Source organism: Pholis gunnellus (genome assembly GCF_910591455.1).
Source record: "Pholis gunnellus genome assembly, chromosome: 5".
NCBI classification, from domain to species: Eukaryota; Metazoa; Chordata; class Actinopteri; order Perciformes; family Pholidae; genus Pholis; species Pholis gunnellus.
In genome coordinates, this window is record NC_136531.1 from 24,347,110 (window position 1) to 24,373,658 (window position 26,549).

General features: G+C 46.5%; 3 protein-coding genes across 3 annotated transcripts; 2 read left to right on the forward strand and 1 right to left on the reverse strand.

Moving 5' to 3' along the window:
* Window positions 1-9,835: 9,835 nt before the first annotated feature.
* Window positions 9,836-15,708, forward strand: fbxo10 (F-box protein 10; the record flags this gene model as incomplete). The annotated part of the gene is made up of 11 exons (XM_079159030.1): window positions 9,836-9,980; window positions 10,424-11,037; window positions 11,171-11,998; window positions 12,189-12,338; window positions 12,576-12,712; window positions 12,996-13,066; window positions 13,149-13,301; window positions 13,413-13,757; window positions 13,844-14,154; window positions 14,267-14,454; window positions 15,528-15,708. The coding sequence occupies exons 2-11, from the start codon at window positions 10,453-10,455 to the stop codon at window positions 15,706-15,708; spliced, it is 2,949 nt and encodes a 982-aa protein (XP_079015156.1). The 5' UTR covers window positions 9,836-9,980; window positions 10,424-10,452.
* Window positions 15,709-15,798: 90 nt separating this feature from the next.
* On the reverse strand, window positions 15,799-20,362 carry polr1e (RNA polymerase I subunit E). The gene is made up of 11 exons (XM_079159034.1): window positions 20,278-20,362; window positions 19,798-19,901; window positions 19,592-19,668; window positions 19,355-19,496; window positions 19,125-19,269; window positions 18,797-18,907; window positions 18,558-18,651; window positions 18,341-18,471; window positions 18,151-18,232; window positions 17,310-17,441; window positions 15,799-16,838 (listed from the first exon to the last, which is right to left on the reverse strand). Exons 1-11 carry the CDS (start codon window positions 20,339-20,341, stop codon window positions 16,673-16,675), a joined length of 1,248 nt encoding a protein of 415 aa, XP_079015160.1. The 5' UTR covers window positions 20,342-20,362; the 3' UTR covers window positions 15,799-16,672.
* A 1,845-nt stretch (window positions 20,363-22,207) lies between these two features.
* On the forward strand, window positions 22,208-24,888 carry zbtb5 (zinc finger and BTB domain containing 5; the record flags this gene model as incomplete). Its single annotated transcript, XM_079159853.1, has 3 exons — window positions 22,208-22,417; window positions 22,568-23,446; window positions 23,767-24,888. The coding sequence occupies 3 exons, from the start codon at window positions 22,208-22,210 to the stop codon at window positions 24,886-24,888; spliced, it is 2,211 nt and encodes a 736-aa protein (XP_079015979.1).
* Window positions 24,889-26,549: the final 1,661 nt, after the last annotated feature.

Consider the following 26,549-nt stretch of genomic DNA (forward strand, 5'->3'; position numbering starts at 1 on the left):
TTGTGATTTTCCTGCATTTCTTCATACCGCTCTTCTTTGGCCCTTGGGGGAAGTGTGTTTTATTATTAAGCTGAGTAAGGGGAACTAGTATGACATACTCTAAAGTCCCTTTCTTTCTAATACCGTTTTGTAATCATCTTTCATCAACCTTTTACTTTGTTTGAGTTCCATATTCATTATGTTATTTATTTAACTTTACTATTATTTGGGTTCATTTTTTATTTTAACTTCACTCACTATTATTATATTTAGTTTTTTCCCTAAATATACTGGCATTAGATTTATATGCGACGCTTACCTCTTATTTTATTTGTACTACATGACTAAATGGGTGCGTATCATGGAGACCAAAGTACATGTTCGGCTCAAACAAAGTCAACAATGAAGGGTGATTAAAAAATAATTAATTGATGTCATTGTAATCATATAGTGAGCAAATGATCATCCGCACATATTCAGTATGTGTGTATGTGAACGTGTGTACATTCTTTTCACCGTCGGCCGACAACTTGAAGAACAAACCTCTCCAGGTTTTATCACCACTGAAGTTCACAGTGGAAGCATGAGTTACGCTGGTGGAGCACAAAGAGCAATTTCTGTCTTCCTGGTAAAGAGTCGTGCGGCAGCTGTGATACTCAAAAGATAATTTAGCCAACTTTTCCATTTCCTGTTTGCCGGGCAAGAAGTGAAGGTGCCACAACATTCTGAGCAACACGTTAAACATTGCATGTCTTTTATTGTTGGAATGCTGTTAAGCATTCCAACTATTGTTATCCTGTTTTTCTTTATTCCACTATTTCTTCCGTACGTATTTTGGCACTTATCTCCTTCAACATTTTTTAAGCTACAGAAACTTTTCAAATATCAAAATGTTCAGCTTTTTCAGCTTATGTCTGCTATGTCTCTTCATATTTCTAATCTTTAAACTTTGAATTATTAAGCTTTTTGCAACTTTTTTTTGAATGGGTTTCTATGGAGAATATTTTCAAATACTTCAAATAATTCTTCAACTTTCAAATCCTTCAACTTCCTCATACTTTCAGCTACAGACACCATTTCAACTTTAAAATACTGAGAAAATCTTAAGCTATTATTGTATGTTATAATCTTTTTGATATCTTTTATACTTTTTGAACTGTCCCATTTTAACTTTTATGAGTTTTTCAGTCCTTTTCTGCCTTTATAAAGGGTGTGTATTGCGCAGCTTAGAGTGTGTGATGTCACCGCTAGAGTGAAGAGCAGCTTCAGATTCTTGTGAAAAACATATTTGTTTTTTGCCTTTGACTCCACAATTTTCACTCTTCATATATATTTTTTTGATCTTGAAGTAGCTAATCGTGTCGTTGTCGTACACAAGTGACTGTGGAATCTCACAGATTTACACATTTGCAGAAAATCACTTAATTGAGAGGAAAAACCCACTTTCTGCTCCATAGAGATCAATGTTAAATCTGACCACTCATTTCTCAAAGAAAGCAGACGGTACCAGTTTTGTATATTGCGCTGGAGCTCACATTTTTAACACCACAAACATAAAAAACACATCACCGTGTTCGGCAGAGTCTTATCTTTCTCACGGTATTCATATTTTATTGATTAGTCTCATGGTTTTGGTATAAAGGGCATATGTTCGACAGGTAGTTTTGTTGAAAATCGCTGTTCACTCTAATCTCTCACACAGGTGCTGCAATCACCATGCAATCACCCAAGCACACAGGTGTTTCTATGAGCTCATTAGTGATGTTTATAAACATACAGAGGCACTGAGACACACACGCACACATGACTTGGAGATATGCGTGATGCTGCTCAGCCAATCAAATATAGGTATTCTGACAAGTTTCCTGATTCCAGTGAGATGTACACACACCATGACACAAGTGGGCGAGACGAGGAAAGACATGGCAGAGCAGGACAAGTTACTTTAGCTGTAAATGTTAAAACATAGGACAATCTCCAAATGAGAAGGATTGCCAGAGAGATCAGAGTGTCTGTCTGTCTCTCTCTGTCTGGTTATCTCTCTCAGTCTGTCACTCTCTCCCTCCGTCTGTCTGTGTCTCACTCTCTCTCTGTCTGTCTCTCTACGCACATGACTTGGAGGGATTGTTAGACCTCCTGTCTGTCTGCCTGTCTGTCTGTCTCTCTCTCCCACTCACTCAGTCCATCTAACTGTCTGTCTGCCTGTCTGTTCTCCATGAACAGGCTGCTGGCACACAGGTGTTCGTGATTAAGGTAATCAGCAATGTTGATAAACACACAGACTCACAGACACACGCGCACATACACTTCTCTCTCTCTCTCTATCTCTCTGTGTGCATCTCTCTCATTCAGTCATTCAGGTCTTGGATACTTTTAGAGGACCCCCCCCCCCCCCCACACACACACACTTATTCTAACGCTACTAATACTTCTACTACTTATAATACTTCTACTACAACAACAAATATCGCTACTGCTGACATTTTTTAAGCCACAGAAACCATTCAAATATTAAAATGTTCAGCTCTTTCAGGAGAGGAGTGATATGACTTTTCATATTTGTAAGCTTTAAACTTTGAATTATTCAGCTTTTTGCAATCTTTTTTTAATTGGATATCTATGGAGAAAATCTTCAAATCCTCTTAAACTTCTTCAACTTTCAAAGCCTTCTTCTTTCTCATACTTTCAGCTACAGACACCATAGTTAAACATTTCAACTAGAAGGGTTTTCAGCAGTGCAGTTTAAATGCTTTCAGGCTACAACATTTTCTATTTTCAGCAATGTTTTTGCAATTCATTTCAGCTTTCAGCATTGCAATGCATTTTCAGCAGGAAATGCATTTTCTAGTTGATGTTTGTAACACATTATTCCATTTCAGAAACGTAGAAATTACAATCTGTTCTGACACGTTGTTCTCACTTTGTGCTGAATAAAAACTAGACTTTTCTATATTTTGTATATATATTATATATTTTAAAGATATATATCAACAGTGCATGACTTGGAAGATTAATGTAGAAAAATGTGTGATATGAAGTTAAACCTACAACTGTTTAGTTCAGCTTTAGTATCAATTATTATTTTATAATTATTTCTCACTTTGTACTGAATCAAAACGAGACGTTTTATATTATGAATGATCACTGTCGGTGAAGTATGAGGACTGGCTTGGTTTGTTGCTACAACGGAAGGTTTTACTTTGAATGATAATAATTGATATTTCTAAGTTTGCAGAAGTTGTGATCTTTATCTATGTTAAACCTTTAGCATTCCTCATTTAAACTAATAATAACAGAAAGCTGCTTGCAAACTGCAAAACAAATAATAAAAATGAGAAAAGTGTCTGATGAGAAAATTGTGTTAAAAATCCCACAAATCCACTGAGATCTCAAATATGAAGGAATCTGTTTGATGCTAATTGTTGTGGACTCAAATGATCTGCTCTGATGATGGCAGAGATTGATGGACTTTATTTAACTTTGAGAAGCGCAGGAGTTGGTGGTAAACGTGGAGGATGAGGAGGAGGAGGAAGAGGCATCTCTGATGCTCAGATCTTGCAGAAGGAATTCATCCGTTGGGTCTTGAGGTGAGGCGTAGGTGTAGATGGAAGCTGCTGGTCGCTGGCGAAGGCTGCAGGATGGAACTGGAAGAGGATGAAGGTGGAGCAGGAGTCTGGAGATGTTTACCAGAATCGACAGGTGGAGGCCAGGGCTGTAGACTGCTGGAGGAGGCTGTAGGTGGAGGTTCTAGCTGCAGCTGTCTGCCAGAATTTAGGATACAGTTGACTGCCAGCAACCTGCAGGTGGAGGCGGCAAATGCAGGTTGCTGGCAGAGGCTTTAGGTGGAGGTTCTAGTTATAGCATACGACCAGAATGTACAGGTGAAGGCGGCTGCACATTCTGGCAGAAGGCTGCTGAACCTTAGGTGGAGGCGGCAAATGTAGGTTGCTGGCAGAGGCTTGCGATACAGTTGACTGACAGCAACCTGCAGGCGGAGGCGGCACGTGCAGGTTGCTGGCAGAGGCTTTAGGTGGATGTTTGACCTAAGCTGTCAGTCGGAATCTGCAGGCGGAGGCAGCACATGCAGGTTGCTGGCAGAGGCTGTAGGTGGAAGTCTAGGTTACAACTCTGCCAGAATGTGCAGTTGGAGGAGGCTGCAGATTCCGGAAGGCTGCAACATGAACCGTAGGTGGAGGCGGTAGGCAGAGATTTAGGATACAGTTGACTGCCAGCAACCTGCAGGTGGAGGCGGCAAATGTAGGTTGCTGGCAGAGGCTTTAGATAAAGATTTAGGTTACAACTGACTGCCAGAATGTGCAGGTGGAGGAGGCTGTAGATTCTGGCAGAAAAAGCTGCAACCTGATCCTTAGGTGGAGGCGGAGGCTTTGGTTGCTGGAGGAGGCTAGAGATGGAAGTTAAGGTTACAACTGTCTGCCAGAATCTGCAGGTGGAGAAGGCAAATGCAGGTTGCTGGCAGAGGCTTTAGGTGGAGGTTCTAGTTGCAGCTTTCTACCAGAATGTGCAGTTAGAGGCGGTTGCAGATTCAGGTGGAGGCAGCAAATGTAGGTTGCTGGCAGAGGCTGAAGGTGGAGGTTTGACGTCAGCTGGCGGCCAGAATCTGCAGGCAGAAGCTGCACCTTCAGGTTGCTGGCAGAGGCTGAAGGTGGAGGTTTGACTTCAGCTGTCGACCAGAATCTGCAGGCAGAAGCTGCACCTTCAGGTTGCTGGCAGAGACTGAAGGTGGAGGTTTGACTTCAGCTGTCGACCAGAATCTGCAGGCGGAGGCGGCACGTGCAGGTTGCTGAAAGAGGCTGTCTGTGGAGGTTTGACTTCAGCTATCGACCAGAATCTGCAGGCGGAGGCGGCAAGTGCAGGTTGCTGAAAGAGGCTGAAGGTGGAGGTTTAGGTTACAACTGTCTGCCAGAATCTGCAGGTGGAGAAGGCAAATGCAGGTTGCTGGCAGAGGCTGAAGGTGGAAGTTTGACCTCAGCTGTCGACCAGGATCTGCAGACGGAGGCGGCACGTGCAGGTTGCTGAAAGAGGCTGAAGGTGGAGGTTTAGGTTACAACTGTCTGCCAGAATCTGCAGGTGGAGAAGGCAAATGCAGGTTGCTGGCAGAGGCTTTAGGTGGAGGTTCTAGTTGCAGCTTGCTACCAGAATGTGCAGTTGGAGGCGGCTGCAGATTCCGGAAGGCTGGAGGCGGTAGGCAGAGATTTAGGATACAGTTGACTGCCAGCAACCTACAGGTGGAGGCAGCAAATGTAGGTTGCTGGCAGAGGCTTTAGATAAAGATTTAGGTTACAACTGTCTGCCAGAATGTGCAGGTGGAGGAGGCTGTAGATTCTGGCAGAAGAATGTAACCTGATCCTTAGGTGGAGGCGGAGGCCTTGGTTGCTGGAGGAGGCTAGAGTTGGAGGTTAAGGTTACAACTGTCTGCCAGAATTTGCAGGTGGAGGCGGCAAATGCAGGTCGCTGGCAGAGGCTCATTATTTTGTTTTAGCACTCTGGTTCTTTCGAAGTGTCCACAAAATAATGCGGAGGATGAACACCTACCCCGTATGAGACGTCCACATGCACCCGTCCGTCTTTGTCTACCGTCTCTGTTGACGTGGGACGGTCCAGTCTCTCCCAGAGCTTCTGCTTGATGAGACGTCCCAGTTTTATGCTGTTTTTTTTCAGACGGACGTTCTTGAACCTGTGAGGAGAGTCATAATGAGGTTAAAAAGTTGATACATGGAATAAATTGAGTGAAAAACTAAAGTAATTAGAAAATGTGATAATCATCAGATAGATTTTTGACACAACACACCTTAGCATATCGTCCACAACTTGGTGGTAGAGTTGTTGGTACTCTTCCTCAGAGTGGTTGTGGATCAGAGGGCCTTCGTGGTGCAGTGGAGTCGAGGTGGGCCGGAGGCCGGGGGCCACGCTGGAGGCAACCGGCAGGTCTGCAGGCAGGATGGTGGCCCGAGGCTTTGGGAGAAAACACAAAGAGACAGGAGAGTCTGCAGGACGGGCCACGGAGCTCCTTCTCCTCTTCTGGGGAGGGTCTCCAGTAGCAGCAGAGCGCCGGCGCTTGCGGGTCAAAGTCTGCACCTGGTGAGCAACACATTAGAGGATGTCAAACTAAAACCTGTCTAATACTCTCTGGAGTATTTACATTGTGACTTATTTAATAATAATAACAATAATACATTTTATTTATTGAGCGCTTTTCATGATTGTCAAAGACACTTTACATTAAAATCATCATAAAAAAGAAAGCTCAGTCAATTCAACCCTTGAAAGAGTTCATGGAGGCCAGATTAAGTTAGCAGGAGGCCCCAGGGCTACAATGAGCTACTCCCCCTATTGACCCCTGATCCTCACACTCTTACACAGTGTGGATTTCTGTGCTTTATTTGAGCTGGTTTCAGATTTGCTAGTAGCCTGATTAACATGATTACAGGAATATTTAGCATGTTCTCATAAAACTGAAAGAGTGAAGGAGTTAAAACCTCCTCAAAGACAGAACCTCGAGGTCTGATAACAAAGCAGGACCCTCCTTATATATATATCTAGTATTTCCATACTGTAGAAAAATATAATTATAATATATTAAAAATATAAAAGTTCAAGTACTTTATAGTTGAGAGCCTACTTTTAATAGGCTATATTTAAACATCCAATATAAATGTGTTCGCTTGGAGCTGGTTGATATGAATTTGTGATAATAATTATTTGATAAAAGACATATAATAATATGATAAAACATTATAGTAAGTCAGGCAGTGATTTGAATGTATTTATAATGACTAGATGAACTGAGTCAGTACAGTACTGTAGTCTACCTGATCCATTAGCCAGTGTGTATCATTACAGTAAAAAACAGCATCTTCTACAATGTTTATAATGATAATATGAATCATATTTATGATAATATGAATTAGTTTTATTAGTTTTTTGTTTCAGTGAGGGAGTGTTCATGGCAGAGCCGATCGAAGTTTAGCTAGCTTAAAACTTATCTTTTAAGCTAGCTAAACGTTATCTTAGCTAACGTTTTAAACGTCTCGACACTAAAACACATAAAAACCACTCAAAGTGTTTAAATCTTACGTTTTCCATAGTGGAAGTCAGTTGTGTTTCTTCTTTCAGTCTCTGTGAGTCTGTAGTTGTTCTCGGGATGTATCAAATCATCTGTAGAAGTGAAACTTTGCAACAAATCGTCGAGAAAGTTGAGAAAACACTGTTTCTTGACCATCTGAGGCGTTGTTTATGTTTAAATGATCATCGTATATGAATGATGCACTGAGATTTAACCTAGCAACGATGGAATCTTTCACGTCCATTTTGTTTTCAGTCACGTCTATATATAATTAATTGTTTAATATTTACATATTATGTATGCATATTTAAATACTATATTCGTTTTTATGACAGTATTTTATTATTGTTATCCTGTTTCTTTGTTCTTCCTTATATTATATTTCTTTCGTACGTTTTTTCAAAGGCTTCTGCTCAGTCATATTTTAAGCTACAGAAACCGTTCAAATATCAAAATGTTCAGCTCGTTAAGGACACGTGTGCTATGTCTCTTCATATTTCTATTTCTAATTTTTGTTTGAATTGGATATCTATTTTCAGCAATGTTTTTGCAATTCATTTCAGCTTTCAGCATTCCAACGCATTTTCAGCAGGAAATGCATTTTCTAGTTTCAAATGTAACGCATTTGAAATACATAAGCCCTCCTGGAAGAGACATGCAAATAAAGTAAATGGACAATATAAATAGTTTATTGGTGTATTTGCAGACGGCAAGACAGAATCAGATTCACATGTAGAGTAGAACTCTAGCCTTGTTGTTTTACTTATCATCCTGCTTTGTAGGTTTTCTACAGTAGAGATTATATACAGTAGATATATTTAATAATAAAAGTTGTGTACGCCTATGTCTTCAAAAAAGCAGCGTCCGATTCAATTGTCAGTGGGAGGACATCGCCACCTCCTGGACATACATTGCACACCATGGAACTCTTTCTTTTTGGTGGCTTTTGTTAAGTGCATTTATTTACCTCACTATTATTGCTATTCTATTCTGCACTGGTATCCGCATTATTTTACACTTCATAATTGTTATTCTATTGTTCATACGTATTAACATCTTTATTTGATTGTTTTTTGTTTTTCTTCTGTTGTAATCTTTGATCAAACTCTGAAATTAAAATTAAATTCTATCTTATTCAAAATAAAAAACTCAACTGAATTCGAACATTTCTATTATTTCTATCTGTTTGATATCATTGACAGAAATAGATTGAATCATAAAGTCATTCCGTCAGTGCTCTGCTCTGAGGTTGAATCCTGGTAAAAACACATTAACGTGTTCAGTTACTGACTACATGGAGATTTGTAAATGTGCATCATTTCGGAAACCTGAGCCTCGTCAACATCGACCTTTAGAAAAACCCAGTCCGTGTTTCTCTGACGTTTCCTCTGGGGACAAAGAGGGAACATACCCAGGCAATACTGAAAAGAATAAATCAACCCTTAGAATGGGATAGTTGGATAAAGGAGGATATTAAAAGAAATATAAAACTGCTTGCCCCAGCGAGTGTTCATGGGGGGGAAAGTTGGGCGTCTGTAATACTTACATACTATTGTTATGATTTGATGCAATAAACAATTTTAAATTGAAGACATGGTTTTGAAAGCCAGGCGCCAAATGACCCTTTGAAATGTCACACCGTCAGACAGCTCTTAATCTAGGTCTGCTTTATTTTATTGCATGTTTTCCCGGCCTATTGTTTTTCCACCTGCCTGTTGCTGACTCATTCCATTCACCTCAGAACTCAGGATTTGTAGTTGGGAACGACGTCACGCTCGAGTTCACCTCACTTCTCTGTTCAAATGGGACGCAGCTTCTTGCCAGAATACAATCTCAAGTAACTTAACTTTCGTCTTACTGCTCTGTTCATTACACAGTAGCTGTAAAACCACTGCCTGATGAATATTATGGTCATATTGAGGTAGAAGTTGAAATAAAACTGTCAAAATCCAGTCAGAAGAAGTTCAGCAAAGTCACACATTTGGGCTACAGCTGCAAGTAAAAAATAAAAATCTACTTTGAAGCTGGGTCCGGTCATTGGACACCACTGGGTTGTGAAAGCGACTACCAGCTGAATTACTGCATCCTCCGGAGCCTTGCCAAAGCCCTCCTGGAAGAGAAGGCGGAGGAATCACACTCCAAATCAACCGCAGCGGATGTTTCCTGAAGCCCGTCTAGGGTTTTGATGATGGTGATTATTTAAGAATCAGAAAAACAAATTGATGAATATATATTTAGTGTGTTAATGGGGAAACTTGTGACAAAATTATTTTCATTGCTTGTTGTTTAAAATTGTATTTCTTATTCAAATCTATTTGCTTACAATTTCAAGGAAAGCAAAAACTCTGAATGGGGGTAAAACAGCACATAATTGGGACTCTTGGTGTTATAATGTAATGACAGCACTTTTAATATTACAGTGAAGTAGGCCTGTGTGTCAGTGACCGGGCAGACACATCTTATGGTTTATTCTTTCCAACTAGTGAGCTGAGTTGAGGATTTAACTATTCATAAGACATAAAAAGCATGGGGACATTTAGAGATGCGAGGGGCAAAGGACTAAAGCGCCACCTATCCTCCGCAGCATCAGCTTTAAGTACACACAACAGAGACAGTTCATCTGTCTCACATGGGGTTTAATGACGATGTTAACAGCAGCCTCCTTCCATAAGGTTAACGCCCACTTTTGGGAAGCGGAAGATGGAGCCAGCCCTCTTGTATGTTTCACGGGCTCTTGCCGTAAACTGGAAGCAATCGTCTGAGCTCCCTATCGATGGCACATCTGCACGCATCGCGGATTGTTATGAACTCTGGAAGCAGTGAGGACAGACGTGCAACGTCAACGCTGGAAAAACAGCTGCACTGAATATTCAACAGACATGTGTTGATTCGTCTAACTATGGCCATCTGGTAAAAGGTAAAAGATGTGTTTTTTGACGGAAGCGATGTTTTGCTGTGTTAGTTGATGCTGTGGCGAACATCAGTTCCGCGCGGTTTGGCAATAACTAGGTAAATATTAACTTACCTAGCAAGCCAACCGTCATTTATCGTAGCACATTTTAAACGCAGGCTAATGTCGCAGGCATACGTGGAAGACTTAGTCACGAGACGTTCAATTAAAAACAACGTTAACATTACAGAATTCACGGCGTCATTTCCATCACGTCTGGTTCGCTACGTGCTTATTCCTGCTAATGTAACACAGTTTAGCTAGTTACAATACTAGCTGGCCACTGTAGAAGTGGATCGGCAGCTCATCTGTGTGGCCATTAACGAGCTCAATTGTTTATTGTTATTGTGTAACGGGTGGCGCTCGCGGTTTCTGTTGCCTTAACTGCACGTGCGTGTGAGTGTTTCCAGGCCCCTCCCGTCGCGGTGTCTCTGCTGCCATGGAGGTGGGCAGCCTCCCCGTGGAGCTGTGGCGGGTTATCTTGGCCTACCTTCCGCTCCCTGACCTGGGCCGCTGCTGCCAGGTGTGCCGTGCCTGGCGGGAGCTCATCCTCTCACTGGACAACACCCGCTGGAGACAACTCTGCTTAGGCTGCCCCGAGTGCCGACACCCCAACTGGCCCAGTCAGCCCCACCAGGAGCCCCCGTCTTGGAGGGAAGCCCTGAAGCAGCACGCCCTGTGCACCCGCACCTGGACTCAAAATGGACCGGAGCTCCAGTCCTCCGCCTGCCTCCTCTTTTTCCGTCGTCGAAAGGACCGTAGGGTTTGGCACGTGGGGCCCGGATGCGAGTTTGAGACCCTACGCGGGGCCCTCGGGGTGGTGGGGCCGTATGACCGTGTGGTTCTCCACCCAGGGGTGTATGAGGAGCAGGCTGAAGTGGCACTGAAGGTGCCCGTGGAGCTGGTTGGGCTGGGTCGGCTGGGCGAGGTGGCCCTCCTGGTGTGTATGGAGCAGCAGTGCCCTACTGCCCGGCTGTGTAATCTGGTCTTCATGCCACCCTGGTTCTCCACCGTGGTCTACAAGGTGAAGTAGCAGCTTGTCGTGGTGTTTTTTTTTTTACTATACAGAATGTGTTCCGAATAATCGAGTCTGCTCACCTCACACGTTTCTTTCTTGCTGAATCTGTCTCACTCCAGTCACCTTTCTCTCCCTCTAGACGTCATGGGGTCACGTCCAACTGGATAACTGCAACTTTGAGGGGGCTCAGTTGCAAATCCGCGGCCCGGGAACCTGCCAGGCTCGCTTCTGCTCCTTCTCACAAGGCAGCTCTGCCCACTTGCTGGGCGTCGTTCTCAGTCTGCTGGACAGCTGTGACTTCTCGGGAAGTGACACGGCCTCTGTGACCATCGAGGGTCCCCCGGTGTCGGAAAGGAACTGGGCTTGTAAACACTTGGCCGCTCTGGCCAGGACGCTCCCGTCATGCGGCGCGTCCGGGATCAATAGCCCTCCCAGAGGCCCTCTGACTGGCTCCGCTGGCGGGCATCAAACTCCCAGTGCTAATGTAAAAAAGGAGCATGTGAGCATCGAAGACTGGCAGAGGAGGACTGGGGTGGATGCAGTGTGTCAGGGCACAGTGATCGAAGATGGTTGGAGTGATGGCGACCGCAGCGAGGGAGAGGAGGAGAACCGGGATGCAGGAGGACCCAACCACAGCAAAAACCCACTTATATTGGATTACAAAATCCCCTGTGACCACCATGGCCTTTCCCATTTGCTCAAGCCCCGACCAGATGGCTCCCTGCCGCTGGCCTCCTCCCCGGATCCGCCGTCTGTGACCCCCGTGCCCCTCACCCTTCAGCAGGAACTCGACAGGGACCCGGAGGCTCAGATGTTGGCGGCCTCCATCCTCGGCTGTATCCTCAGACGCTGCCTCTTCCGGGAGGGGAAGGGCGGCGTGCATTTGTCTAACTACGGTCAGGCTCGGCTGGAAGGCAATGTTTTCCGTGGGCTGAACTATGCCGTCCGCTGCATCCAGAACGCCACAGTAAGAACGTTCTTCAGACCTACGGAGTGTCTCTTGATTGTATCTGAACACGTTTTAAGTCTCACTTGATCAATGACTTTTACCTTTTGAGTCCATGTATCCAGTTAAGGAAGCAGCTCGGATCATTATTAATTAAGCGGGCGGTTTCCAGTTCCGAGTGATACTTGATCTCCTCTCTCACCTCCTTCAGGTGGTGATGCTGAGGAACGAGGTGTGCGAGTGCCGGGCGTCGGGCGTGTTCCTGCGCCTCTCCTCTCAGGGCCTCATCGCCGAAAACAACATCCACTCGAATGGGGAGGCGGGGCTGGACATCCGAAAAGGGGCCAACCCCATCATTGTGGTAATTGCTGCTCCACTTTCTATGGCGGCCGAGTGAGAAGGGAACAAAACCCACATTTGACAAAATAAGGTCCACTCATTAGCTTCTCCCCGGAGCGTTAAGACGACCTCTCATGGATATGATTATTTCGTCAAACTACCACCGCACCAGACTTGGTTCTACAGACTTACGGATTCTTTTGAGGTCTTTTCGGAACTGCTCTTAGTTTTCATAATCATTCTGCCTTTCATTCCACAGTGCAACAAAATACACAGCGGCCTGCGTTCGGGGGTTGTTGTCCTTGGCAACGGAAAAGGTTCAATTCGAAGCAACCTGATCTATAACAACAAGGAAGCGGGCGTGTACATTCTCTTCAGCGGGAACCCTGTGGTCAGGTAGGTGTGGAATCTAAATACAGGAATGTGAAGCCCCTGCTTTCCCCATCGCTTGGACGTTATCGTGTTCATACTACTCCTTAATTCAAATGTAAAGCTTGTGTTGTACGTCTTGATCATTTCACGACCACTGACTGCTGCAGCGCAACGGTATAGATTTTGCTGCTATACATGGCCGAGCATTTAACAGTGAACGTGTGGTGATTCTATGGGTGCAGTAGTTGACATAAATAGACTGCTACATAATGTCTCGTTTTCTCCCCTCCCTCCCTCTCTCTCTCAGTGGGAATCACATCTTCCAGGGCCAGGCGGCGGGGATCGCTATAAACGAGAATGGCAGAGGGATGATAACAGGTGATGACGTTTCCACTAAAGTCTTCATTTTGCACCACCTATAGAAGGTTTTCTTACATATAAATACATTTTTTAATTGCAGAGAATGTGATCAAAGAGAACCAGTGGGGGGGTGTGGACATCCGCAGAGGTGGTGACCCCGTCCTGAGGAACAACCACATCTGTTACGGCTACTCTGACGGCGTCGTGGTGGGGGAGAGAGGCCGCGGACTTATTGAGGGAAATCACGTCTACTGTGTGTAATTTCAGCCTGATGACGGCAGCGTCGTACATTTGTCTTCACACAACGGCTCACCTTTGATCTCTACCGACCGTGGCACTTCATTTCTCCGTCTTGTTTCCTCAGGTAACAAAGGCTGCGGTGTGTGGGTGATGTCATCCAGCCTCCCACAGCTCCTGGGGAACTACATCACCCACAACTGTATGTACGGGCTGGCGGTGTTCTGCAGGAAAGACCCAGAGAACATGGAGGCCAGGGAGGGGAACTGGCCAGGACAGGAGGGCGGAGAGGCGGGCAGCGGGGAAAGAAGAGGGGTGGAGGGAGAAGGGAGAGAAGAGCAGGAGAACCTGAATGAAGAGGGGGAACTGTTTGCATGGGAGAGCGATCTGGACAGCGAGGACGAGCGCCACTCTGCCCGCCGCTCCATCAGCGTGGCCCTGGTGGAGAGCAACTGCATGAGCTACAATGGAGGTACTGACCGACCCGTAGAGCAATAGAAGTGCTGTTCACTTCCCCTCTCTAACGGTCCCTCCATCTTTCCGTCTCTCTCTCCGTAGCGGTCGGTCTGTACGTGAAGAGCAGCGAGCCCCTCAATGTTTTCGCCAATCTCATTAACAGCAACCGCGGCACCGGCGTCGCCGTGCTGCAGAGCAGCCAGCTGACCCGGCTGGTGACGAACTGCATTCTCCAAAACGGCCGCGGTGGCGTCACGGTGGAGAAAGACTGCCGAGCGGAGCTCCGCGGCAACGGCGTCTATAAAAACAGCGGCCACGGTGTCAGTTTCTGCGGTAACGGGCAGATTGTGGAGAATGACGTCGTCGGGAACCGTGGATACGGGATCCAGGTGTCTGGCAGCGCCGACATCAAGGTGAGATCAACCTGAGGCTCAAACAGTTAACACTGTACACAGCGCCGTAATGACAAAACACACATCACCTGCAGTACGTACAGTCTTATGTTTTCTCAATTCTTTTCTTTAGGTATTGCGCAACCGTGTCCAGCCAGCTCAGGGCTGTGGCGTTGCTGTGCTCGGGCCGGTGAAAGGTGTCGTCCATGACAATCTCTTGTTCCAGGGCCACCCGGGAAACAAAAGGCCGCTGCTACATATGGATCCTGGCAATGAGAGCTGTGTGTTGCGCAACAACAGTGTTCTAAGGCATAATAACAGGTAACTAAGCAACTGACAAAAAAAAAAAGAAGAAGAAAAAGCCAGAGAGATTCAGACCCTCCGTGGCTTTACGGTCTTCTCTCATCTCCCCTTTTCTTCTCCTGTCCACACATTTATCTTAGTGGCTCACAGTGATGACAATTGTCACCTGTATCTGCAGCTCTCCTCGGCTTTATAACGAGTCTCACTCGCCGCTCTCATAGGGTCATTTTCCGAGCTGCAGAAGACAGCTGTTTTCAGCCCAAAATAATGACAGACAGACACAGGAAGCACCAGTAAGACCAGTACTGCCCTTAGTCACAGGTTTGCGTGCGTTTTGGTCAGTATCAGCAATCATTAAATCATGTATTTCTCAAGATAATAAAAGATATTAGGTTCGGGGGTCCTGGGGGACATTTAGGGTTTGACTTCAAATCAAGCAATGTGTTATAATTTTGGAAAGACAAACAGCTTTAAGACGATAAATGCTATAGTTAAGTAATACATTTTTTACACAGCCTTTGTCTGAATGGTTAATTCTTCTGGAAATGTTTGCCCTGTTAAAATCATAGTCTGTCAATCAAAAGAGCAGATTCAGAACAATAGTAAAGGTGTAGTGTGGAGGATTTGGTGACATCTAGCGGTGAGGTGGCAGATTGAAACCAACTAAAACGTCTCCAGTGTGCCAAAGCGTGAATGGTGCCGTCTTGGAGCCAGTGTTGGGTTTGTCCGCTCCGGGCTACTGTAGAAACATGGCGGCCGGCTCTGTGATGACCACTCGTTTGTAGCTCATTCTAAGCTAGGGGAAAAACTACAGATTCTAATTTTCAGGTGTTATACACTAAAGAAAACTCTTATATCATATTCCATTGCTGTCAATTGATCCCTAAATGCTCCACAATGTTCCTTTTTGTCCAGCACCCTCAGTCTCACCATATCATTTTAAAAAAGGTGATGAGTCAGTGTTTCTGCTGCCCCCCAAAAAAACCTCACTTTTTGCAGGATTAACATCTGCACTGCTCCTGATTATTGTATGAATGTTCTGCCTGAAAAGCTGGTATTTACCTCTTACTTTACCTCTTTGCTCTATGTAGCGGTACATTTGCTCCTCCCTGGGTTCTGGAAAACCCTCCAGCTCGTCCGCTGGCCAGCTCCCCGTCTGGCCTGTCCTCGTCCCAGTACCCCTCCAGACTGGGAATGTCCATGACGACCCGGATCAGTGCCACTGTGGAGAGTAGTTGCCACAGCGGCAGCATGTTCTGCTCCATCCTGTGAACGCTGGCGAGCACTCAGAAACCACTAGGACTGACAAGAGGCCAGCGTCTTCTCACTTCTGAACTGGTGTGTGTGTGTGTGTGTGTGTGTGTGTATATATACAGAACATTTGGAGCGCTCTGACCTTCCTCCTCGGAGAAGACCTTCCAAAATGATGCCCTCTTGTTAGAGGTCTAGTAACTGCTCCCAGTCTAACCACTGAAGGGGCCTCCCCCCTTCCAGTACTTTAGGGTGCCACAACCTTTTGTAAATCTGAAACCAGACTTTCGTAACTTTATGATCAAATGGCCGGTGCACTCAACAAAATGTTGGCTAATGAAGTGGAGCTGGAGTTCAAAGCATCGTCGTCACCCTACATCTTAAACCACCGTTTTCCATACTGCTTTCTACGTTCACATATTCATAATCATGTGCAGACCTGCTGTAGACTTCGTTGGTTCCGTCAAGTTTGCTTCTGAGACTCGCTGGTTGGGACGAGCACATTTTTATAAATCCGAGGAGTCTCGGGCTTCAGAGATGTCAGCTCCAACCATGCTACAAAACAAAAGCTGTGCCTTGTTGGATTTCTGTTTATTTTATTCAATGATTGTAGCTAAGGGAGGGAGTGTTCATAGTGTGAAAAAAAAACGCCACACTTCTGCATGCACGGCCATATCCTGGTGAGTCTTGTGCAACCACACACACTCATCTGGTGATAGCCAGTTATAGACGGAAACGGATATTAGGTGTGCTTTCTTCAAATGTGCCTCTTATGTTTTTACCGTCGACACCAGATGTTCTCCGTCATCTCGAATGTGTCCGCTCTTTTTGTATCTTGCACAGTAAGCAATAAGTAGCGACATCATGTACAACTCAAAGTTCACCACTTTATTTGTCTACAAAACGCATTAATAAACAGTTCTTGTCTGTGGCATTTCCAATTGTTTCAGTCCTCCTTCCCTACTCTGGGTTCTTATCGTGACCCTCAGAGCATTTTCTTACGTTTCCGCCTCTCAGTGAACGGATCGTATTTGATCAGAGGCAGAACCAGAGAGGCCTGCCGGTTTGTGTCCCGCGGCTCAGCCTTGTCGGCCTTCCCCCGGGCCAGTTTAATTAGAGTCAGTCCCATCGACTTAGCTACTTCAGTCATCCTGTAGGGAGACACAAAGCCACCCGTTACTGAATGCAGAGTTCTTTAATGGACCTCGCATTGACGGTGTTTTATGTGCCGTGATGATCATTTGTATGCAACAAGAATTATGCAATTCACAGCTCCATATGTGATGGTTAGCCATATGCAGAACGAAGGGAGAAAAAAAAAGGATATTTACATCAATATATGAAGATGAGTTAGTAATACTAAGTGCTCTTAATTATTTCATTTAATGCACTTGTGACACATACTGAAACACACTACGTTTACATGCACTAAATATTCCGGTTCTTGCCCTTAATTCTAAACTGTTTATTTGTCAGTAAAGATAAATATACCACTAACATTCACATTTCCGTAAACAGGAAAGAGGCTGTGTGTCGCAAACTGCAGAACCCCCCCCCCCCCCCCCCCCATTGAGACACGACACATAATACAGTTTCCATATACAAATGCCTTCTATTCATACCTGGACTCAGTGATTCCCAGGTCGCGGTGCAGTAACGTGAGGTCGCCGGTCATGTGACTCATATGCAGCAGCAGGGCCAGGGAGTACGCCGCTAACTTGGCACGCATCGATGACGACACTAGGTTCTGGACCCTGAAGAAGAAGGTGAGGAGGAAAAAAGGAAATGTTTTTCTCAACGAAATCTGTGCAACAACAATTCTATTTGTAAGACCTACATGCTCTGTTCTGATAAATGCATCTGGTGTAGAATACAGACTGTACAAAATATGGACGTGGTCTCTGTGACGTCACACTTATACCAGGCTGTAAACATGCAAAGTCCGCTCTACATTTGGGCATTTTAACACGGGGGTCTATTGGGCAGGGCTGGGTCATGTGAGGAAAATCTAATATTTTTTACCAAATACTTTAATATCAATATTGAGACGATATTGTAGGGTTATATATTAAATATTTACACAATGAGATTTTTGATAAGTCATCATCAGTAATGTGGATATAAAGATGAAGTGGGTAAAGGAAACCAATAGAACAGCTTGAGCGGTCTGGTAAGTTCAGTTAAATGGCATCACTTCACCGTGATGCAGCCGTTAAAACCAGGAACAGACATAACGATATTCTAAAGTCTCAGACAATATCTAGTCTCATGTCACAATATGGATATAATATCCATTTATTAACCAGCGATTACTGACCAGCCCTTCTAAGGGGGTTGCCTCCCAATTGGAGCCGGGCCTCAAGTGGCCATTCAAGGGTTTCTTTTCATAGTCGGCACCGGAGGTTGCCGCTTGGTGTAGAAACGGTGCAGATACTTCACTAGATGATTAAAGTGCCGTCCTACCTGCCGTTGTTGAAAGTCTCCACGGTGAACGTTTTGAGCAGTTTGGTCTGAATGATGCGAGGGCAGCCTTCCTCCTGCCCAACTGTTGGTGGAAACATAAACCACAGTTAGCCTGCCGGTCCAGAGACATGTCTGGGAACACCTTTGACACACGCGCGTGATGAAGGCAAAAAGAAAAAACACAACTCACACTTGTGGTGGACTTTCTTCTGCCGCGCCAGCTTGAGGAGCATCGACAGGTAAAAGGCGAGGCGTGACCCTCTGTCTCTGGCTTCACCCACGGTCGGCATGTTCTCCAGGTGCTTCACCACACACAAGGACCTGAAAGGGCAAAAAGTGCAGACAACATCAGAACGCAAGGAAACACATGAAATGTCTCAGCAAGCGGGAGCCCTTCGTCACCCTACCCTCCGTCTCGCATCTTCTGCAACTCCTCAGAGGTGAGTGCCGCCATCTTGGAGCCAGCCTGCTCCAAAGCCCCAAACTCCACTGGACTCAGGACTGCGGGTATCAATTAAGGAAGAAAAAAAAAGGTTTCGCTCACACTACGTTATCTTTTCCGCCCATCTGCAGTTCTTGCGCGCCCACGTTGACACACACACACACATACACACACACACACACACAAGAGGAAAATGAAGGATACGGTCATCAAATAAGTAGACGTTCTCAGGTCTGTCAGCGGTTGCATTGCAGGGGGGCAGGTGGAGAGCCAGGTCTCCCTGGGCCTCTGTTTCAGCAACTTCCTGTTGGAGAGCTGAGGGAAGAGAAAGAAGAAAGAAAAAAAAAGAGATGAACAAAATGATGATAATCAGGTTGATAGAACAGAAGAAGACTTTGTGGAGCTAGGTATTTAAGTTAAACTTATTTAACGTAACCATTTTCTCGCCAATATTTATCCCAACCTTTCTTTGAGGTGGGCCCTCAGGTGACCGGTAGTTGATTTATAGATCACTAACTTCCACGGAGCTTACCTTCCAGACCCTTCTGGTGGATCACGGTGTTGGCGGCCTTGGTCACCGCTTGATGCAGGGTATCACTGCCCACCTGATTCAGCCTGCGGGAGCTCAGAGCTCTCTTCTGTTTGTTGGTGCCGAACGCCTCAATCAAAGAATCCACCTTGAGAGGAAAAACAAGATTGAGACGTTAGAGTTCATTCTTCTTCCGAGACTAAATGTAAGAAGAGCTGGACACATCCCAGCACCTTGTCTCTGTAGGTCTGGTTCGTGTCCTGGGCTTTCGGTTCCTCCGTCTCCTCTCCTCGTATGACGGGCTGCATGTTGAACAGCTGAGCCGCATGCACCTCCATTTGCATGGTCTGCCTGTTTAGCACTCCCACATAATATCTGCACAGATGAGCAAACAGCACACGTATTACTTCTCTTCACGGTGGAAACTTGCGCCACGATCGCAACAAATAAAGAACAATGCGTCGACCTACCTGCAGAGGTTGTTGCATTTCAAAGAGCAGGAGCCGAAGTTATTTCCAACGTAGGACAGTCTGTCTGATTCCACAGCCTAGACACGGAGGAGACGCGCGAGCAGCACGGTTCATGAAACGTAACGATGCACACACCCTTTAGAGTGTGTGTGTGTGTGTGTGTCACAGTGTGCAAATACATGGAAGCTGCCAGTCGTATTTCTCACCATTATCCGCCTGCTCTTTTTCCTGGGGTTACTCTCGTCTGCGTTCTTGTACATCGTGAAATCCAGTTTGTCGGCATTTTTGACGATGCCGTTGGAAAAGCGGACTGTGAGAAGGAGAAACATAACGAGGACCGTGTCGATACCTGGGTTTCACACCACCATAGACACATACCGAATGGTATACACGTCAACATAGTGTTTAATGGATGCAAGCTGCGACTAACAAGATAGAACAACTTTATGAACAATGTTTTTTTCTCACTGTGTTCTCACTACCGAGGAATTAAACTTAACAAACTCCACTCCAGCAAGCACAACACTAAACAACTAGCCCTATTGCTAGCACCCACGTGTGCATTACAAACGGGTGTTTAATACAGAGACAAAATGAAGCACCACTCAACATTTACTGCAACCGTTCTAATTACTTGATTATTCTAAAAACAAATACTGGACAAACAACAAGTGTGAGACAGTCACCAATAACAGCTTTGTCGGAATCACTCTCCTCTTCGCAACACACCAACGAGCAGGAGGCAGCCATGGTTGTTGTTGCGAGTTGGACGCAAGAGGCTTCACTCCATTGTACTTCCGTTTTCGCTAAGATGTATTTGTGTCAGTTCACGGCCGCCGTTACGCACTATAGATCGGCGTAAAAGCCGCGCTTTTTTCGTTAACGACGCATCAAAAAGCAGATTTATAAACATATATCGTAAGGAAATAGAGCCGTTTAATGGGACGTTTGGCTTTCCATAGTTGAGCCGTTGAGAGGCAATATAAATGTTCCCAATCTTGTATCTCCTTTAACATATCATGAACTGCACTTTGTTGAGGATGTATCCATTGAAATATTGAAAATGTTAATTTGTCCAAAACTTAGTTGACAATGAACAACTATAAAATAAAGTTAGAAAAAAACAGTAGCAGAAGTTTTACTACAGGGTTAAAGGGCATTATCTTGACACTCTCTATAACCTTTGAATACAGGCTTTTAGGAGCGACACCGTGTGGGGACACGTAGAACTGCAGCCCTTCAACTCGGTGAGGTCACGGGTATGGAAGTGACGCACAGCGCCACCCTGTGAGTCTGGTTGGGAAAACCCCGTCTGAGTGTGATACATTATTACAAATAAAAACACGCATGTCTGACCCGGACATTGATTGGCAGTCACCATATATGTCTTATTAACTGTTGTTTTGTCTGACTGTGCCTGGGTGACACCGGCAGACGGGTCCAGCTCATGGGTCCAGCTGCTCGAGACGAGCGGTCACCGTGAGCGCACATCACCGAGCAGCTTTCGCCCCCACAGCTAAACCATTCATCTCGAGTAAAGTGTCAGGTGGTGGGACCGCATGGGGACGTGGGATGCACCAACATGCTAACCAGTTATTGCTGCACTTGAATGGGGGGGGGGGGGGGGACTGTTTTGATACAAACGAGCGGCACAGCCAGGTGACCGTATGCTAACGTGCTGCTTCTGTTGTAGCTAGCAGGCAATTTGCTGGTGAACAGCCAGCTAACTTTAGCCGTGTCAGTTTCTGGTCAGGGCCTCTCGCGTCTGCCTCTTGTTACCTCCACTTCGGGGAATTCCAGGTAACGTTATTACTGTCTCTGTTATCTCGCCGTAATAACAATGTAATGCTATGCGTTAAACTAGCTAACGTTAACTTGTCATGTGTTAGACTCTAGATGTACTAGCTGTAACGTCGTTACACATGTAACGTTTCACTGTGTGGCTATGCGTAGCATATGCCATAGCATGTTACGTAATAACGTGTAATTAAACCCACTGTGAAGCATTGCTCTCTGTGCACTTTAATTAGCAATCTCACTGGAATTTGTGTAGCTCCACAGAATAATTTAAGATCATTTATTGTCATTATGAAACAGGGATGCACAACGGAATTCAGATGTAGACCCTTTGCAACACAACAAACACATGACAAACAGTAGTACATTCCTGTAGTGCATTTGTTAAATTTGCACCATAAGGAATGTAGCAGCCTTTCACCCCATCACAGGTTTTGATTATTTTGTCTCTTTATCAACACCTTCCCAAACAAAACGGGCACATGAAAACATCTTCAAACATCTTCGTCTGTGTAAAAGCTCACTCTAACCCCACCTTTACTTTCACGTGTCCTGTACTCTCATTTAGACCACCATCATCTTCACACTCATCATTTCATAATCAGTTGATGTGAGGATAGTGAATACCCAAATAATGGATTGATCATGTAGTCTATGAAATATAAGAAAATAGAGAAAGAAATGCTCATCCCAGTTCCACAGAGATCAAATGGGATGTCTTCAATCTGCATTAAAACTGGAAGATGTTCCGTTTACTGTAAGAGAACATCAAATGTGAGAGGATGGAAGCAGTAAATGTTTGATTTTAAATTCAGGGCCATGGATTTCCCGGGCCACTTTGAGCAGATCTTCCAGCAGCTCAACTATCAGCGCGTCCACGGTCAGCTGTGCGACTGCGTCATCGTGGTGGGCAGCAGACACTTCAAGGCCCACCGCTCGGTGCTGGCAGCCTGCAGCACCCACTTCCGCGCACTGTTCACGGTCGCAGAGGGAGATTCCAGCATGAACATGATCCAGCTGGACAGCGAGGTTTGGGTCTTAATGTTGTAATAGTGTAAAAGAGGGCAGTAGTAGTAGTAGTAGAAGTAGTGAGTGTGTGAGTGTGTGTGAGTGAGAGACAGAGAAAGAGATAAAGAGAGAGACAGACAGACAGACAATCAACTTCCTGTGTGCTTGCAGGTGGTGACGGCTGAAGCTTTTGCCGCCCTGGTGGACATGATGTACACCTCGACTCTGATGCTGGGGGAGAGCAACGTCATGGATATCCTCCTCGCGGCCTCGCATCTGCACCTCAACAATGTAGTCAAGGCCTGCAAACACTACCTGACCACGCGCACCCTGCCCGTGTCCCCCTCGTCCGACAGACCCCCCCACCACCACCACCACCACCTCCACCACCCGCAGCAGGAGCAGCAGAGGCACAGGCAGCAGCAGCAGCAGCAGCAGCAGCAGCAAGTCGCAGATACAGCAGTAAACCCCACCCTCGCAGCCAACGCTAACCTCGCAGCAAACGCCGCCGCGTCGAAGCTGCAGCGCTCCTTCCTGCTGCAGCAGCTGGGGCTCAGCTTGGTGAGCTCCGCTCTGGGTGGGATGGAGGAGGACGGAGTCGGGAACGTGGTCGGCGGTAGGGTGGTGGAACAGAGAGCCTCCTTCCCGATCCGACGCTTCCACAAACGCAAGCCCCCTCTGGCCCTGGGCCTGTCGGAGGAGAGGCCCAGGCAGAGGCAGCGCAGCTCCGGCCCGAACCTGGGGCTGCTGGGAGAAGAAGGGGCGAACGCGGAGCGGGAGGAGGGAGCGCTGCTCTCCCCGGACTCCCGCAAGATGGGCGACGAATCCAAATTGGACGGCGCAATCGGCGGCCTGGTAGGGGCGCCCCAAGATGACCCCCAGATGCCCAGCCAGTCGGACAGCGGACACTGTGAGGGGGAGGACTCGGGGAGGATGCAGGGAGGGGTGAGGAAGGAGGAGGACATGGAGGAGCAGGACCTCCAGGTCAACAGAGCAGGGGTGAAGATCAAATCGGGGGCAGAGGAGGAGGCAGAAGAACAGGAACAGAAGGTAAAGATGCTGCTTGAGTCGTCTGAGAGTGCCTCAGGCAACAACATCTGGTCGTGACATCTGTACGATTTCTTTTTTTTACACGTTAACACTTGAAATGATGACGGAACTTATTTTGTATTCATGGATGGATGGATTATTTATTTTTTAAACCCAACTACTGATAAAACAGAACATTTTGGGTGAATAATAAGTAGAGAAAAAGTATGAAACAGAAAGTGAAGTTTTCTTTTATTACTCATATGTACAAATAAAGAACAAGCGAGTCCTGCTGCTTTAGCTTAGCTGCTGTGTAAAACCTCCTCCTTTGCTTCCCGCAGGTTGTGGTTAAACGAGAGCCGCTAAGCTCGCCGGAGCCAGCAGACGAAATCAGCGACGTCACATCGCAGGCCGAGCCTGGAGGCCAGGAGGAGGAGGAGAAGGCGGAGCTGAGCCCGGAGAGCAGCGACCGCAGCTTCACCTCCGAGCCCCAGCCCAGCTCCGAGTCCCTGCTGCAGCCCGGCTCCCAGCTGCTCCTCACGAGCGGCATGGCAGGAGGAGGAGGAGGAGGAGGAGGCTTCGGGTGTAATAGCGGGCTGGGTGGCAAATCCGGTTTTAGCATCTCCAGCTTCCTCGGCCCCAAGGATTTCACTGGTGAAGACGACCTCCCCAACACGACGACTGGCGACGCGGTGGCACACCACTTCCTGCTCAGACAGGAAGCTGCCAGGCCGTTCGGCTCGGCTTCGTCCTCTCTCCTGAAGTCGGGTCCGCTCGGTGGCGAGAGTCGCAGCAGTTTTGGAGACAACCTTCAAGCCGAGTCTCTGTTCCTCCGCCCCCTGCACGACGGTTTGGGGAACCCCAGAGGAGGTGGGGGAAGTGGCGGCGGGGGGCGTGGAGGGGGAGATCCCTTCGGTCTGGACTTCCAGCGCTCCAGTCTGGGGCTCCACTCCCTGGGGCGAGCAGGCGCAGCAACTGCCGCCGCCCTGGGTTACCCGGGTTACAGACGCATCGCTCCGAAAACGACTACCGGCGCGGGAGGAGACGAAGGAGTGGGCGGCCTCCTCCAGGACGCCGCCTCGTCCTCCTCCTCCTCGAGCCTGGCGAGTCCTCTGCTGCTGAACGAGAGCGGCGGGTACGGGATGAACGGCGGCAGGCCCACCTCCCTCCTCCCGCAGCTGACCCGCGCCTCGGCGGACGTCCTGTCCAAGTGCAAGAAGGCGCTGTCGGAGCACAACGTCCTGGTGGTCGAGGGGGCTCGCAAGTACGCCTGCAAGATCTGCTGCAAGACCTTCCTCACGCTGACCGACTGCAAGAAACACATCCGCGTCCACACGGGAGAGAAACCCTACGCGTGTCTCAAGTGCGGCAAGCGCTTCAGCCAGTCCTCCCACCTGTACAAGCACTGCAAGACCACCTGCCTGCGCTGGCAGAACAGCAACATGTCCAACGCCCTGCTGTAGGGCCGACACCGCATCGGAGTGGGATCAGTGATGAGCTGGATTCAAAGCCCCCCCCCCCAAAAAAAAGTTTTCTGAAGCTGTAACAGAGCAGGCGGATGCGATCAGCTGTTCCCTCCTGACGACAGACCAAAGATAGGGACGATATTGTAATGTTTTTCATGAGAAACCCACACTGTCGCGGCGGCTAAAGTCCGAGTAAACACATTTAGTCGTAGAAGGTCGACAGGGATGCAAATGTGCCACATGTGTTGCTATGGATTGATCATAGAATAACCGTAGATATATATACAGTGTCTACTCCCCTGAGAGTGTCTGACCGCCAGTCTAGACTTTAGTTGTGAAGCTGCTACACTGTTATCTATGTTGTCTGTGTAGAAGGTGTCATGTGAGTGAAATCGATCTGGTGAGGTGATCCCTTTGTGCCGAACGTCTGCAGTTTTGCGGTGCGCTTATTGAAGCAGAGTTAACTCACTAATGCTCTGTGTGAGGGAGGCAGCTGTGCAGCGCCAACATCCAGAACAAACATCTACGGACTTTTTTTTCACCGCACGTTTGTGAAACGTGGAGCCGCAGCCCGCATCAGACCGTGCTGCATATCGACCGTGCCTTGTTCTGCACGAGGGCAGTCGTGCAGACGGCGGACCGGCGGAGTGGGATTCAGTTTGTGTGCCAGATGTGATGCCTGTAAGTGTTGAGAACTGTTGACGGCTGTGTGCTCCTGGTGCTGTACTGTAAACTAAAAGGTGGATCGAGTCCGATTCCAGTTCAACCGACGGAGAAGATGACGGAGAATCTGGTATATCGTTGCAGCGAAAACGCCGTCGACTGGACAAAACAATCTTTTTTTATTTACCGAAGTGATGAAAAACTAATCGCTGCATTCACTGGGCCTTGCAGTCTCTTTTTGAGAAAAGCTACTATTGCATTATAATGCCTATTTTAAATAACGACTTCACACGCTGTAAAACGCACCTTATTTTGTGTCGTTACCCGGCACCTTTCTTTGTGATTTTTCAATTGTATCAATTCTGGCATTTTCCCTCCTTATTGGTTACTGACCACAGAAGTCTGAAGCTGTCTTAACAGACCGTCCACACACATGCAGTGTGTGTGTGTGTGTGTGTTTATTAGAAGGGGAATGAAGTAGTGCCAAGAGGCGGAGTCGTCTAAAGAGAAATGATTGGCTGAGGTTCAGCACGTGCTGATAAAGGGCTTTAGAAATGTAAATACTGCACATTTGTGGTCCGTTACGACAAAACAACTCCAGAAGAACAAAACATCGTGTATCATTTCTGCTACTGTACTTGATATCTGTGCTGTATACACACCCCGTCTTTGTACATCTTGTGAAAAGCACTTCGACAAATCCTTCTTTTTTTTTTTACTGGACTGTTGGATGTGAAAACGTCGCTGTATTGCAATTATCCAACTCCACCGGCTCTCAGGGGGGTTTTCAAGCTAACGGTCGTAGCATTTTTGCTAGCAGGCGATCTATAACACACAATGTCCACAGTTTGAAATCAAACACACGTTGTGATAAGTCAGAAAGTGATTTTTACAGGGTCTCCTGTCATTTTTTTCAAGTTTAATTTCAGGAGTTTTAGCTGTTTTTTAATGTGTGTAATTTTATTGTCAACCTGTATCTACAAATCCATTCATAT